Source organism: Apodemus sylvaticus, chromosome 3 (genome assembly GCF_947179515.1).
Source record: "Apodemus sylvaticus chromosome 3, mApoSyl1.1, whole genome shotgun sequence".
Classification (NCBI taxonomy): Eukaryota; Metazoa; Chordata; class Mammalia; order Rodentia; family Muridae; genus Apodemus; species Apodemus sylvaticus.
Window position 1 is genome coordinate 130,363,921 of NC_067474.1, and position 16,971 is coordinate 130,380,891.

A 16,971-nucleotide genomic window follows, 5' to 3' on the forward strand; every position below is an offset into this window, starting at 1 on the left:
AGGCAGGCGGATTTCTGAGTTCGAGGCCATCCTGGTCTACAGAGTGAGTTCCAGGACAGCCAGGGCTACACAGAGAAACCCTGTCTCGGGGAAAAAAAAAAAAAGCCAAATCCAGAAGTTCATGCTTGGCTTTGGGAAGACTGTCAATAAGCATATTAACAAGAAATAACTGGACTGAAGAGATGGCTCAGTGGGTAGGGACATATTACTTCTCTTTCAGAGGACCAGAGTTCAATTCTTAGCACCCACTTTAAGCAGTTCATAATTGCCTATAACTCCAGCTCTGGTAGATCAAAGGCCTGTGGCCTCTGTAGGCAAGTGCACTCATGTACACATGCCCACACAAAGACACATGTACACAGAATTAAAAATCTTGTCCTGAAGTGGTAGTGCACTCCTTTAATCTCAGCACTCAGGAAACAAGAGCAGGCAGATCTGAGTTCAAGGCCAGCCTGGTCTACAAAGCAAGTTCTAGGACAGTCAGGGTTACACCAAATAAATTCTGTCTCAAATATAATAATAATAAATATTGCAAAAAGTAGTATTAAATGACAATAAGTGCCACCTGGTTTTATGCCAACTTGACACAAGCTAGAATCATCAGAGAAGAGAACTTCAATTGAGAAAATGTCTCCCTAAGATGGGCTGTGGACAAGCCTGTAAGGCATTTTCTTAATTAGTGGTTGATGAGCATTGTGAGTGGTTCCATCTCCGGGATGTTGGTCCTGGGTTCTACAACAAAACAGGCTGAGCAAGCACGAGGAACAAACCAGTAAACAACACTGCACGGCCTCTACATCAGCTCCTGCCTCAAGGTTTCTGCCCTGCTTCTTGAGTTCCTGCCCTCACTGCCTTTAATGAAATGTGAGTGAAAAAAAACCTTCCTTTCCAATTTGTTTTTGGTCATGGTGCTTCACTGAAGAAACAGTAGCCCTAAGACAATAAGTTTCCTGAAGAAAAATCTGGATGAGAACATGTGGAGATAGTTCTGGGAGACAAATTATAATTTAAATGAGATTAACAGGATGGTCTCACTGCAAAGGTAAAATATGAAGAAACAGATCTGAAGAGAACAAAAGGATAGCATGCAAAAGAACAGTCTAGAGTGTGAGATACCAAACAGGAGTGTGCTTGCTTATACATGGGGATGGGTAGGGGTGGGAGGGGGAATACCAAAAAGAAAGCTAGAAAGGCCAGAGCAGAATGAGGGCAAGGGAGAGTAGCAGAAGAGAGAGGTGATGGGGGAAGGGCCCAATCGAGTCTTCAACATCTGTCTGAGGTTTTATTTATTTACTTGCTACTTACTTACTTTTCTATGACTGGCTTGTCTGTCTGTCTCTGCACAATATGTGTCCTTGTTGGATCCCCTGGATCTGGGGTTACAGATGGCTGTGAGGCACCATTTGGGTGCTAGGTCCTCTGCAAGATAGTTCTGTTCTGTTTTGTTTTGTTTTGTTTTAGGTTTTTCTAGACAAGAGTTTTTCTGTATAACAGCCTGACTGTCCTGAAGCTTGCTTTGTAAACCAGGCTAGCCTCAAACAGAAATCTGCCCGCTTCTGCCTCCAGAATGCTGGGATAAAAAGTGTGTGCCCTCACACCAATCTGCAAGACAGTTCTGAACTATTTATCTCTCTCTCTCTCTCTCTCTCTCTCTCTCTCTCTCTCTGGCTTCCCACCACAGAGTCTGTTTTTCACTGGGAGAAAGTGAAATGGAAAGTCATTGGACAGTTCTGAGCACAGGAATAACATAATCTAACATTAAAAAATACAGCAGCTTTTATTGAGCTATAATTCACATGCCATAACATCTACTCTTTTATGGTAGGCATACAATCCAGTGATTTTTTTTACTCCGTTTACATAGTCGTACAACTGTCACCACTACCTAATTTTAGATTGTCTTCACTATATCAAAAAATGTCCTATACTCTTTAAAAGTCACTCTTTCGCTCAGTCCTTTGTAACTGCAAACTTAATTTCTGTTTCTGTCCATTTGCCAATTCTAAATATTTTGTAGTAATGTAATTATACAATGTATGTTTTTTCATGATGGGCTTCTCATATAGCATAAAGTTTTCATACACATTGTAGCATGTATCTGTCCTCCCTCCTTTTTATAATTTTATAAACCTTATTTTAATAAAACAAATTTTGCAAATAAATATCACACAATATAATCAGCCAGACCCAGAGACTAAGACCTCAGTGACTCCCCTACAGTATCTGTCCTGTGAATGTGGGGCTTTGCTTTGGAGTTTGCACTTTCACTATAAATGTTTCCGCTGTCATCATCTGCCAAAAATGAAAAAAAAAAATCCACAGCAGAATTAGAACTAGAAAGACAACTAGCTTTATATCCTCTGGAGTAACTCATGTCCACTGAGTCCTTCCTTATCCCTGACACTTAGCCTTTTTATTCTCTTGTTTATATATTTATACTATACCCATACATACAGTTTTTACATATAAGATAAATTATTGGCTAGATTCTGCACATGAGGGAAAACATATTCCTTTCTGAAATTGTGTGACTTTGCTTAATATTATACATTCTAAATCTATCCATTTTCTGCAAATTTTGTAATTTCATTCTTCTTTAGAGCTGAATAGCATTGCATTTTATGTATATACAAAATTTTCATTATTCATTCATCTGTTGATCATTGAGGCTGGTTCCAGTTCTCTGCTTTAGTAAATACAACACTATGTAATCCTTTTTTGGTCAAGTCATTCTCTGTTTTATGCACACACATTTGTTCCTATTTAATTCATCCATTCACCAGTCGATAGTCATCAAGACTATTCCCATTTGGTGGCTATGAATAATGGTAATTGCCTTTAATCCCAGCACTTAGGAGGCAGAGGCAGGCGAATTTCTGAGTTCGAGGCCAGCCTGGTCTACAAAGTGAGTTCCAGGACAGCCAGGACTACACAGAAAAACCCTGTCTCAAACAAACAAACAAACAAACAAACAAAAACAACAACAAAAGAATACAACAAAAAAAAAGAGTAATGGTGATCAACTTATATCATTCCTCTAAACAAGTTTTTGCATGATCATCTGTTTTCATTTCTTTAGGATATATATCTGGGGAGGGGGTTCAGCTATTAGATTGCATGGTAACTTTATATTTAACCTTATGAGGAGCTGCCAGAGAATTTACACAGTAGCTGCACCATTTTACAATCTCATCAGTAAGGCATTGTAGGAATGTTGGATTTTCTATGAACCTGGAATATCTAAATAATTGTGTTAAAAGAGACAAACATACCTTGTTATCACTAAAATGTAGTGTTTTGGTATCCTCTACAAGGTGAAAAATTTTTCCCAAATTTTTACTTATGCTTATTTTATGAGCATTGGTGTTTGGCCTGCACATATGTCTGTGTGAGGCTGTGTGAGCCTCTGAAACTGGTGTTACAGACAGCTGTGAGCTGCCGTGTGACTGCTGAGAACCTACCCAAGTCCTCTAGAAGAGCAGCCAGTATGTTTAACCGTTTGAGCCATCTCTTTAGCCCCCAGGATTTTTTTTCCCATAAAATAGCTTAATCAATAGAAAATCAGGGCTCCTCAGGGAACCAGCCTTCCAGTATTGGTCAGTGATTGCTGAGCCTTCCACCAAATAGGGCTCCAGTAATTCCTTTTACACTTTTCTAAGATTTCTGCAACTGTTTGCAGATATTTTTTTTTTGCATTTTTCATAATGAAATGTAAAGTAGAAATTGAAGACATGTGCAGTAAATGTAAGCATGGTCTTGGTGAAATGTTTGTTTTAGCTGTACACCTGATTAAACAAATACATGGTATGGATCTGATGTAAAATAGTTTTTGTACACTCTGGGTAAGGATTTGAAAACAAGAACATAAAGTTTGAGGGTTGGAGAGATGATGGGGCTAAGGGAGTATACTACTTTTAAGTTATTTTTGTGATAGGGTCTCTCTACAAAGCCCCAGCTATCCTGAAACTCATAGGTAGACTGGACTAGCCAGAAACACAACAGAAATCCTCCTGTCTCAGCCTTCCCAGTGCTGGTATCACAGGTGTCCACCACAACTCCTGGCAAAGAGCCCACTTCCCTTGAGGAGGACCTGAATTGTTCCCAGCCTGTAATTACAGCATCAGGGCAATCACCACCATCTTCTGACCTTCTTGGGCACTGCCTTTACATGAACAAACCTATGGTTAGACGCACACATTTAAAAAATAACACCCTAGTCGGGCATGGTGGTGCACACCTTTAATCCCAGAATTTGGGAGGGAACAGCAGGCCAGCTTGGTCTACAGAGTGAGTTTCAGGCCAGCCAGGGCTATACAGAAAGACCCTGTCTTGGGGGAGGGGAGGGTGGAGACTAAAAAAAAGAGTTTGGAAGTTGCTGATACGCCAGGATACATTATGATCCTCTACACTGAAAACAAACTGGGCAAAAATTGTCTTTCCCTCAAAGTAGGCAGAAGTGTATCAAAACCGAGGTTCAGGAAATGATCTAATGAAAGTGGTATAGAAGCACTGAGCACGTGGTTTTCCTCAACGCCGAGATCTGTACCTGACCTAGGACACCTGAAGAATTGAAAATGTGCATAGAGGGGAATAGGGGAGTCCACTAGGCCAAGGCACGAGAGAGGCTTTAAGAACCCGCCTCCGTGGCCGGCGAGCAGCTACCCGGATCTATGCAGCGGAGCCCTGGGCTGTGAGGAGGCGGGCCTAGAAGCGGAGCACGCGCAGTAGAAGGTCCCCGTATCAGCGCAGAAGCTGCGCTTTCAGCAGTCGCAGTCACCTGTCACCACACGCTGTCCCCGCCCCCTCCGCTGCCTGCGCGCGCAGAGCATCGGAGGGCGCCGGCGGGAAGGGACGCGGCGGGTAAGCGAGGCCTGCGTACGGTCAGTGTTTCTCACAGGGTTGGGAACCGCTTCGTATCCGGCTCTCCGGACCGGGAAGCGCGAGTGATTGGAGCCTTGGAACGCATCGTTCCTCCGCTCTCCTCCTGTCACCTCCGGAGGCGCTCTGACCGTCCGAGTGTTTTTGCCGCCCCGGAGCTTCCTCCTGTCCTCGGCGCCGCGGCCTCTGCTCTCCCAGCACCCACTAGGGAAACCCAAGGCCGGCCCCAGTCCCTGACTTCTGCCGGCTCCAGTCTGAAATTCCGTCCCCGCTTACGCAGTCAGTAGCACAGAGTTGATTGTCTTCCTCTAGTGCCGACCAGTTTAGGCACAATTGTAGTTCCAGCCTCCAACTCAAGCACAAAGAGTCTCAGTTGTTTTGATGCTCAGCTCGAGTTCTGGCCCCCTTATTGAATCAACTTTCAGATGCTCTTGAGAAGGAAATCGAGGCCACCGGAGCACAGGTCCTCTTTAGTCCCTCGGATTGTCTCCATCGATAGCCAATAAACTGTACGGAGGCATAGTCCGTCCCTATACACTAATCCCAGGTCTTCACTTTTCATGTTTGTGTGAACAATAATTTCCCAAGCCACATTTTAGGATGAGGTACTCCACTGGCAGTGGAATACTATCAACATTTACTGAGAAAGATGACAACAAACCTTCTGGACCTCTACTCTCAAAGTGAATATTGAGTGAACTGTTGGTTGTTAACAGGAGGCATTTAAATTAGTGGCTGTACTTTAATACCTTGAGTAAGAGACCATTGGAGGTAGTCTGGAATCATGCCGCGAGGATTCAGAATCTGCTGCCAGAAAGAATACGGAGCAGCAACAAGTCCGACAGACATGCGATGTTTAATGACATCTATAGGTCGGATTTCCACCTAGAGGGAAATAGATTGTATTTATGTGCCATTTGGTTGTGAGATGTTGGTATTGTGTACATACTGACGTAAATTTTAGTGGCTTCCTTTAAACTTCTCAAAAAACTATTTTCTACATGGTTATGATTATCAGTTTCTATTTATTATTATTATGGTGATGATGATGACAAGGTCTTACTATGTAGCCTTGGCTGGCTTGGAACTAAGAGATCTGCCTGCTTCCACCACCATACCCAGGCCCAGACTGTTTTTACTGATAATTTTGACTGAATGCTATATACAGAAATTTTTTTAAGTATCAGCTTACAACAGTTCTGTCATTTTGATTGCTGGTTTTCTTTGATGTCTAAATTACAAGACTGTAATCATCTTACATTTCCTCTGCATTATCTTGCAATCTTATATTGCAAGAACTCTAGGGGTCTTTGTTCAGTAACTTGAATGTATCCCTTTGATTCTTATAGCAAGTTGTCATGTTGTTTATCCTCAACTTCTTGGGAGAAATAAATAATGAAAGGATTGGATTTTTGTGATCTCCTACTACATGCCTACTTGAAGGACCCAAGCATTCTGAAATGAATATTAACATGTTTGTTTTTGTTAAACCTATAAAGACTCAGGTCCAAGTTTCTGTACTTGGGTTCCATTTTCTACAACCTGGCCTGATAATTTCTGGGTAATATAATATGGTGGGACTGTCAATATACTAATGCCGGGAAAACTTTCATAGTTTCCTTTTCTATGACCTTAGAGATTATCTTTTCTTCTCATAAAAATTACAATTGAGGATGAGGCATGCTTGCACAGGACTTTAATCCCAACACTCAGAAGACAGAGGCAGATGGATCTTGAATTTGAGGGCAACTTGGTCTACATGGTGAATTCTGGTCTGGCCTAGGCTGCATAGTGATACCATGTCTTAAAAAGCAAAATCAAAGAAACAAGTCAAAAACTACCATCAGCATAAATTTGTGAAGAAGCTAACAATTGAGGCAGATATGGGGGCACATATCGGCAATCCCAGCAGTAAGTGTCAGAAGGTAGAAGGTTCATTACAGGTTTAAGACCCTTGTCTCATAAAAACAAAACCCTACGCCTTTTATTATTTCTTATTTCACAGACATCTAAAGTGCTGATATATGGTTAGAGACTGATACTATAGCAGTAGAAGCTAGTTCCTTCCATAAAGGAACTATTTTTCAATAACTGTGGGGGGGGGGCATGAGCTTGAATAGATGTAGTTGAATGTGATATAGACTATAACATAAGTAAGGTTAGGGCTGCCAACAAGTCTAGCGGAGAGAGAAACAGGAAAATGTATGGAACAGAGTCTTGGGTTAAAATGAAGATCCACAGGGCTTTCTATATTAAAGGAAACATTCAGATGGAAAGATTTTAACCAGACGTTTGGGCTGGTCACAGTTGATTTTTAGAAGTTCATTCTGCAAATCACTGGAGTTATAGGTTGGAATGAGCGGCCCAGCCTAGGTGCTAGGGCCCACACTTAGGTTCTCCATAAGAGCATCAAATACTCCTAACCCTGAGCCATCTTTCCAAACATCTGCTGTTTTTTGTTTTTTGTTTTTTTATTTTAAATTACATTTATTTAGTCATTGTGTATTTAGTGTGTGTGCCATGTAGAAGCCAGAGGACAACTTGTGGGTGTCTGTTCTCACTTGTACCATGTGAATCCCAGGAATCAAGGTTACCTGCTTTGAATGCTTTTTATTTTAATGCTCAAGGTCAATTAAACATTTTTAAGTTAAAAAAAAAGTTTATCCTTCCTAACTGTAGTGATAGAACTTCTTTCTGCCTTTGCACCTTATTTTTCTTACCCAAGGAGGGGATTATAGCTGTTCTTTATACCTCACTGCTCTTTATTTTTTAGTGCTCATTTCTTCTGAGGAACATCCTTTGACTTATTATTGGCTACTTATTCCACTATCCAAAAGCATATTAAAAGTCCTACGCACCATGTAGTGTGGCCCTTATTTGTTTGGTGTGTGTTCTATGAGTCCTAGATAAGTTATAGAGAACGTTTCATCTGTATGTGAATAGAAACTATATCAACAAAGAGACGGTGTTTGATCCTTGTGCTTTGTTTCTCAGGATACAAGCAGATAATGGGCAACAGTGTCTTTTATTAATCTGTGATCATCATGTCTAAGGAGGAGTGCCCCAAGGCTGCGGACAGTTCATTTTCCTCTGATAAGCATGCCCAGCTTATGTTGGCCCAGATGAACAAAATGAGAAGTGGACAGCATTTCTGCGATGTACAGCTACAGGTGGGGAAGGAAACCTTCCAAGTGCATCGGCTGGTCCTGGCTGCCAGTAGTCCATACTTTGCAGCTTTGTTCACTGGAGGAATGAAAGAGTCTTCAAAAGATGTTGTGCAGATTCTAGGAGTTGAAGCTGGAATCTTTCAGTTACTTCTAGATTTCATTTATACAGGTATATCCATGTATTGGTTTTCTGTTGCCATGATGAAATATCATAACCAAAGTAACATATAACTTTATTTATTTTGAAAGATGTACTTATTTTTCTTTTATGAGTGTTTTGTTGGCATGTGTATATATGAACCACTTAACATGTAGTACTTATGGAGATAAGAAGAGGCCATTGGATCCCAGAGTTACAGATGCTTATGAGCCACTGTGTTTGCTGGGAACTGAAGGTACGTCCTCAGGAAATGCAGCAGCAAGTGCTTTTAACTTCAGAGCTATCTCTCCAGCCCTTAGTTACTCTTAAAGTTAGGGGGAAAATGGAAACAAATACTTTATTTGGTCTAGTTTTGAGAATATATTATGTTCTCTTTAAGAAATTATGTAAATGAGTCTGGTGAGATGGCTCAATGGGTAAAGGTGGAAGAAAAGATCTGACTCCAGGAAATTGTTCTCTGTCCTCCACGCGTCACATGGTGCTGATGTGTGTGTGTGCACAGACACATGGGGTTGGGATGGGGATAATGTAAAAAAAATTAAAAAGAAACTAACTACTTGGGGGAAATTATTATGAGACTCAGTAAAGTGTTTTGTTTTTTAAATGTGTGGTATTTGAGCCTGGAAAAATGGCTCTTTGATTAAGAGTACTTACTGTTCTTTCAGAAGATCCAGGTTTGGTTCCCAGCACCTGCTCGAAAACCAACTCTAGTTCCAGTTCCAGGGGATCCAATGACCTCTTCTGACCTCCACCTGTCATATATCCCCTTGCTGGATCATATGATTCTACACTTTTAAAACTCAATTTGTTTGTTTTAATTAATTTATTTTTATTTTATATGCATTGGTGTTTTATCTGCATGTATGTTTGTATGAGGGTGTCCAATCCTGGAGTTACAGATAGGAGCTGTCTTGTAGGTTCTGGGAGTCAAACCCAGGTCTTCTGGAAGAGCTTTTAGTGCTTCAACTGCTGAGCCTTCTCTCCAGCCCCTTAGAGCTCAATTTGTATTCCTGTTTCTTAATCTCTTTGGCCATTCACTCATAATTTTTTGAACATCCAATTGGACTAGATCATTGGAAGTAGAGAAGGCAAACCATGCATACAGAAACTTTAATATACATATACATACATATATGTGTGCATGTGTATGTATACACACATATATAGTATTTTTTCTAAACAGAGTCTTATTATGTAGCTTTGGCTATCCTGGGATTCACTTTGTAGACCAGGCTGGCCTTCAGCTCACAAAGATCTGCCTGTCTCTGCCTTCCAAGCACTGGGTTAAAGGCCATCTTAAACTTTATAAATAGAATGAGGAAAATAATTTAGGGACAAATATCTTAGAACAATGATTGTTATAAAAGGGATAAGGTGATTGTTGTAAGGCTGGGGTGGCCAGACATAGTGGTGCACACATCCCAGGACTCAGGAAGCAGGGACAGGAGGCCTCTCTTGAGTTTAAAGGCAGCCTGGTCCATATAACAAGTTTCAGGTCAGCTAGGGCTATACAGTAAAACAATATTTAAAGAAATAAAATAAAAAAAAATTAAAGCCTAAGTATATAACTCAGTTGTAGAGTAATTATCTGTTATGTACAAGGCTCTAGGTTATCCCTAGAACCTTAAAAGCAATAAAAGTATAAGACTGAATGAAAAGTTTATTAGGTAAGAGACTTATAGTGCTTCTGCTACCTTAAATATAATTAGCTATTTGATGTCCTCCAAAAGTTATTATTACATAAACTATGAAAGTGAAGCCAAGCATGGTGGCACATAATTATAATCCCATCAGTTGGGAGGTAGAGGCAGAAGAATCTGGAATTCAAGGTCATCCTCTGCTACAGAGACCGTCTTAGAAAAAAAAAATGAAAATGGAGTCTTTGAGGGAAGAAATCCAAGTATTTAGTTCAAATATTTAGTAGTTTCTCAAATGGTATAGATTCTTGTATATTAAAAAACTAGCTGGGCAGTGGTGGCACACACCTTTAACCCCAGTACTTGGGAGGCAGAGGCAGGTGGACTTCTGAGTTCCAGGCTAGCCTGGTCTACAGAGTGAGTTCCAGGACAGCCAGGGCTACACAGAGAAACCTGGTCTCTAAAAAACAAAAACAAAAACAAAAAAACCCCAAGAAACTACACATCCAATACTTAGGCTGGGCGGTGGTGGCGCATGCCTGTAATCCCAGCACTCTGGGAGGCAGAGGCAGGTGGATTTCTGAGTTCGAGGCCAGCCTGGTCTACAGAGTGAGTTGCAGGACAGCCAGGACTACACAGAGAAACCCTGTCTCAACAAAAACCAAATCCAAAAAACCAAAAAAAAAAAAAAAAAAACTAACACTGGGACTTTCGGGGAGTGGGGGGCTAGAAAAGGGGAAACCATTGGAAATGTAAATAAAAAATATATCGAATTAAAAAAAAAAACAAAAAACAAAAATAGAGAGATGACTCATCAGTTAAGAGCACTGTCTGTTTTACCAGAGGTCCTGAGTTCAATTCCCAGCAACCACGTGGCTCACAACTGTTTATAATGTGCTCTACTGCCCTCTTCTGGCATGCAGGCATGCATGCAGATAGAGTACTTATATACATACATAAAATACATCTTTTAAATCAACCTAACATTGTGACATTTTATGATAACTGAATATAGTAAGCCTGCTTTGTTCCCCTTCCCAGGACCTTAGTTAATCTGTTACATGCATATAATCTATATTAAAAGTGTGAGTTTTACCTGGATGTAGTGTGCATTGCTTTAATTCCAGCACCCTGGAAGAAGAGACAAGAAGACTGAAAGTTGGAATTCAGCTTGCTCTATATAGTAAGACTTAGTCTTAAGAAGCTAGCAAAGTGTTGGCATTAAGGTCAGACTAATTCGCAGTTTGTTTAGTTATACCATTTTTTCAAAACATTTTTTGAAGAATTATTCATTTTATGTCCTGTGTATGAGTTTTAACCTGCATGGATCTATGTGCATTACATGTGTGCAGTGCCTGCAGTAGCCTTTGGGCTTGGGATTCTCATGGGAACTGGAGTTATTATATTAGTCACTGTGAGTCCTCCCATAGTTGCTGAGAAGTAAACCTGTGTCTTTGCAAGAACATCAAGTGCTCTTAACTGCTTAAACCATCTCTCTAGCCTGTCAGTCATATAAGAGTTATATAAATTTCCTAATTCTGGACCAGGCAGTAGTTGTGCATGCTTTTAGTCCCAGCATTTGGGAGGCAGGTGGATCTCTGAGTTCTAGGTTAACCTGGCCTACAGAGTGAGTTCCTTAATACAATAATAAGAAAATTGATATCTACTAGGTAGGAGTATAGTGTTTAATGAGTGTAAAGCAATTAAAACAGTGTCCAGCTTATTATAGTTGTTCCATAAATGTTGTTGTATTTTGTTTTGTTTGAGATAGGCTTCATTATGCACCACTAGCTGTCTTAGAACTCACTATGTTGGTTAGGCTGGTCTTGAGCTCACTGAGATCCCCCTGTCTCTGCCTCCTGAGTGCTGAGATTGCAGACATGTACCACCAAGCCTGCCCAACTTGTTCCATAAATGTTAAGTATAATTGTCACTTAAATTTTTATTTTCCCCCCATATAGCCTGTTTACTTAGTTTCTACTCTGAAAAAATTATTAAAGTCAATTAAATTATTAAGCCAAAAGTTTGTATTTCTTTACTGGTTTTTCATCTTTCTATTTCCCTAGGATTCGTGAGCATAGCTGTGAATAACGTCCAGGAGTTGATTGTTGCAGCGGACATGCTGCAGTTGACTGAAGTTGTTAATCTTTGCTGTGATTTTCTGAAAGGACAAATTGATCCACAGAACTGCATTGGACTCTTTCAGTTCTCTGAGCAAATTGCCTGCCATGATCTTTTGGAATTTACAGAAAATTATATTCATGTCCATTTCTTGGAGGTTCATACTGGGGAAGAGTTCCTGGCACTTACAAAAGATCAGCTGATCAAAATTTTACGAAGTGAAGAGCTTAGCATTGAAGATGAATACCAAGTCTTCTTAGCTGCAATGCAGTGGATTCTCAAAGATCTGGGAAAGAGAAGAAAGCATGTGGTGGAAGTGTTAGATCCAGTTCGATTCCCCTTGTTACCATCCCAGAGGCTTTTAAAGTACATAGAAGGTAACTCTTTATATCAAACTAGTAGATATGTATGAAGAAGGTGTGTGTGTATTCAAGCCTTTAAAGGCTAGAGGTTGACTTGAGGGGTCTTCCTCAGTTGTTTCTCCCCTGAGTTTTAAGATAGGATCCCTCACTGAGCCTGGAGCTTGCTGATTTGTCTAGACTGGCTAGGTAACAAGCTCTAGGGATCTTACTGTCTCCACCTGCCTGGTTCTAGGAGTTCAGGCTCATCAACCATGTTGGGAATTTTCACATGGGTGATAGGATCAAACTTAGATCCATAGTATACTTGGGTTAGAAGTCATTGAACAACTGATACAGTATTATAGCTTCTGTGTAAATTTTGAATTGTCCTCGGGCCCTAAGCATTTTCCTCTTTGCTTTTTAATTGTTGGGGATTTCTTGTTCTAAGGTGTAGTCTAGACTGGCTCAGATTCACCATCTTCTCTCTGTACAGCCCTGGCTGTCCTGGAGCCTATTATGGAGACAGGCTGGCATCAGACCCAGAGATCTGCCTAGCTCTCTCCAGAGTGCTGAGATGAAAGGTGTGTGCCACTGCTGCCACGCCAACTTATTATTTTTTTTAACTTGAAGGACAAAAGATGAATAACATTAATTATAATTTTTTTTTTGTTTTTTTGTTTTTTTTTTGTTTTTTCGAGACAGGATTTCTCTGTGTAGCCCTGACTATCCTGGAACTCACTCTGTAGACCAGGCTGGCCTCGAACTCAGAAATCCGACTGCCTCTGCCTCCCAAGTGCTGGGATTAAAGGTGTGTGCCACCACTGCCCGTCTAATTATAGTTTTAATTTTAAACAGTGTCAACTCTCTGCTAAGAAAAATTAGGCACTTAGAATTTTTAATTCTCTTTCCATCTCCTTTTTCTGTCAAAGTCCTCAAGGTTTATAGCCGTTATATTTGTTTGCAGCCATGAATCCCTTGGCTCTTTGCCTTTGTCTCTATATTCAGAGGATTTTAATGCAAACAGATGACTTCCAGCTGTAGTTTGTGTGTTTAGGACAGGATTTCACGTAGCTGGAGTTGGTCATTAACTCAGTACATAGCCGCGAGTGACCTCACACTTCTGTTGCTCCTGACTCTTAGCCATACTATCACATACCCAGCTTCAAGTATTTTTTTAATTACCAAATTTTCTTTTTTTATTCATGATTTGTTTGGGTTGGCTAGATTAAATTTTTATTTTTATTATTTAAATTTTTATGAGCATATTTTTGCCTGCATGTATGTTTATGTATTGTGTCTATGCCTGGTGCCCCAGGAAGCAAAAAGAGGTCAATCCTCTGGAACAGGAATTATATATATTTATAAGTCCCCATGTGGGTTCTAGAAATTGAAACTTAGTTCTCTTCAAAAAGCAAGTTGCTTAACTATTGAGCCATCTCTTCAGCCCCGTGGGTTTGTAGGATTTTATGTTGTTGTTGTTGTTTATTTTATTTTATTGGCAGGATGTTATCAAATTTGTTCTCTCTTTCTTTCCATTTTTTGTTTTACTTTGTTTGGTTTGCATTAGGTTTTGAGACTAGGTCTCTTTATATAGCTTTGGCTGTCCTGGACTTATCTATGTAGGCCAGGCTGGCCTCTTAACCGACAGAGATCCACCTGCCTCAGGAGACTGAATGCTGGGATTAAAGGCGTACATGACTACAACTGTCTTTTTTATAGAAAAAACATGGCTGTTGTAGTTCCTGAATCCTTTCATATTTGAAATTTTCTGGGTGCTGCCTTTTAAATTTAAATTTAGGTTTGTATACCATTCTTTAATTATGATGGTATTCCAGTTCTTTTTTAATTTGGTAAGGCATAAAATTTTTAATGTTATTTTGTGAGGTTGGCTGTAGGATTATAAGAATGTTTTGGTGGAGCCAGGTGTGGTGGCGCACACCTGTAATCCCAGCACTTGGGAGGCAGAGGCAGGTGGATTTCTGAGTTTGAGGCCAGCCTGGTCTACAGAATGAATTCCAGGACAGCCAGGACTACACAGAGAAACCCTGTCTCAAAAAACCAAAAAAAAAAAAAAAAAAAAAAAGAATGTTTTGGTGGCCTATGACAAGACTTTCATGGGCTGGCCAACTATATAAATAATGACACGGAGACTCACACAGAGAGCTAGCCCTTCTCCTCCTCCTCCTCCTTAAGATTTATTTATTTATATGTATGAATACACTGTTGCTGTCTTCAGACACAACAGAAGAGGGCATCAGATCTCTTTACAGATGGATGTGAGTCACCCTGTGGTTGTTGCCAATTGAATTCATGATCTCTGAAAGAGCAGTCAGTGCTCTTAACCTCTGAGCCATCTCTCCAGCCCCAACCCATCTTAAGCCTATTAATTCAGGCCTGCATTCCACCCAGTTGCCAGGTCTACCTCTCTGCTGGTTCTAATTGTCTGGCCGCCTACTTATCTGCTGGCTGAATAGCTAGCTTCTGATTTCTTCTACCCGAGACCCTTTCTCTGCACGGAAGTTCTGCCTTCCCCTTCTTGCCCAGCCACTGGCCCTCAGATATTTATTAAGCAAGTGAGGAAGTTGTGTTTATCAGCAAGTGAAGAAGGTGAACGTTTACAAAATAGGAAGGTGATGAGCCATAGCTCTATGCTGTGTCAGAAGTAACAACTGAATGTAGATGCACACCATCACAGTTTATTCCAACAGAGACAACTGGATGTAGACACACACCGTCACACAGCTCACTCCAACAGAGACAACTGGATGTAGACACACACCGTCACACAGCTCACTCCAACAGAGGCTGCAGGACAGTTTATAAGAATGGTGTGGAGTCTTTCTTTCCACCTTGTAGGTCCTAAGAATTGAACTTGGGTCTTCAAGTTTGATGGTAAAATGCTTTGACCCACTGAGCCATCACAATAGCTTGTAAAACAGTTTGTGTTTGTTTTCAGTGATTCTTTCTTTTCTTCCCCCCACCCCCCCAGACAGGGTTTCTCTGTGTAGCCCAGGCTGTCCTGGAACTCACTCTGTAGACCAGGCTGGCCTCAAACTCAGAAATCCACCTGCCTCTGCCTCCCAAGGCGTGCGCTACCACTGCCCGGCTCGCTCTTTCTTTCATTAAATGCCTTAGGAATTCTTTCATTATTCTTGATTTTTGTTGTTTTTGCTTCAACTTTACTATTCTTTTTAAATTAGATTCTATCATATTTTCTTTCTTTTTGAAAGTTTTTCTGCATGTCTATAATCCTAGTACACAGGTGGCAAAAACAGGAGGATCACTGCAAATTTGAGGCCAGCCTAGCCTGTATAGTGAGTGTGAGGCCAACCTGGACTAAAGAATGAGGCCCTGTCTCAGACGCCTCTCAAAAAAATAAATAAATACATAAACAAATAAATTTAACTTTTCCTTCACTTTGGGAAAGTTTTTTATGTGCAATTTCTGAATACTTTTATATATCACTTGACAATCATCTTTTTTGAGCCTGTCGTGTGTGTGTGTGTGTGTGTGTGTGTGTGTGTGTGTGTGTGCCCTTGGAAACTAGAAAAACATGCCGGATGCCCTGCAACTGGGAACTGGAGTTACAGACACTTATAAGCTGACATGTGGGTGCCAGGAATCAAACTAGATTCCTTTAGAAGCCCATGTTCTTAACCACTGAGCTATCTCTTCATTCCACCTTATTTTTGAGATAGGTCTCTTAGTCCAAGTTAGACTTATATAATCTCATTATATAATCAAGGATGACCTGGAACTTCTGATCCTCCTGCCTACACCACCCAAGTGCTAGGACTACAGATGGGCACCACTAGGACCAGCTTAGAAACAAAATATTCTGATGGCATGAGAATTTCCATCTCATGGTCTCTTGGATGTGATTGAATAGGTTATCCCTACTCAGGGATATAGATGAGGTGGGTACTTGAGATGAGAGTCAACCAATGCCGTCTTAGTACATCCTTCCCCTACTCCCTTCCATCCCCCCCACCCCCAGATAGGGTTTCTCTATATAGCCCTGACTGTCCTGGAACTCTGTAGACTAGGCTGGCCTTGAACTCAGAAATCCACCTGCCTCTGTCTCCCAAATGCTGGGCTTACAGACGTGTGCCACCACTGCCTGGCCCTCTTAGTACATCTTATCTTATCTGAAAGAGCTGTATTTTCTGATTTTCATATAGAACTAGTAAGTAAGTCTCTGATTTTCCTATAGAACTAGTAAGGGACTGTCTCGTAGCCTTATCAGTGTAGCCCTAGTCTTATCTCTGCGTCCTATAAACATATGGAGGAAAGGCCAATTAGTAAAGTCTTAGGAACCATCAATGGATATTTTGGAGGAAGAAAGAACAATTAAATAGCAAAGCAGAGGGCCTGGAGAGATGGCTCAGCAGTTAAGAGCACTGACTGCTCTTCCAGAGGTCCTGAGTTCAAATCTCAGCAACCACGTGGTGGCTCACAACCATCCATAATGAGATCTGATGCCCTCTTCTGGTGTGTCTGAAGACAGCCACAGTGTACTTATATATAATTAATAAATAAATCTTTTTAGAAAATGCAAAGCAGAGGCAGTTGAAAAACAAAAATATTAATATAGCATCTTGGTTGGACCTTGGTTGGATTAGAGCTCCCTGGAGGCTAGCTCAGCATAAATTTGCCGCTAGGTTTAA

The 16,971-nt window shown here is 40.7% G+C and overlaps 1 protein-coding gene across 4 annotated transcripts in view; it reads left to right on the forward strand.

Moving 5' to 3' along the window:
• Window positions 1–16,971, forward strand: part of Ipp (intracisternal A particle-promoted polypeptide) — a 40,759-nt gene that overhangs the window by 4,264 nt on the left and 19,524 nt on the right. For 2 of the 4 annotated variants that reach the window (XM_052177067.1, XM_052177070.1), the window contains exons 1-3: window positions 4,764–4,860; window positions 7,873–8,214; window positions 11,909–12,340. In XM_052177067.1, coding sequence (XP_052033027.1) covers window positions 7,923–8,214; window positions 11,909–12,340 — 724 coding nt within the window. In that variant the 5' untranslated portion in view covers window positions 4,764–4,860; window positions 7,873–7,922. Of the gene's footprint in view, window positions 1–4,763; window positions 4,881–7,872; window positions 8,215–11,908; window positions 12,341–16,971 lie in introns of those variants that run through there. The other 2 variants (XM_052177068.1, XM_052177069.1) reach the window with 2 other exon arrangements.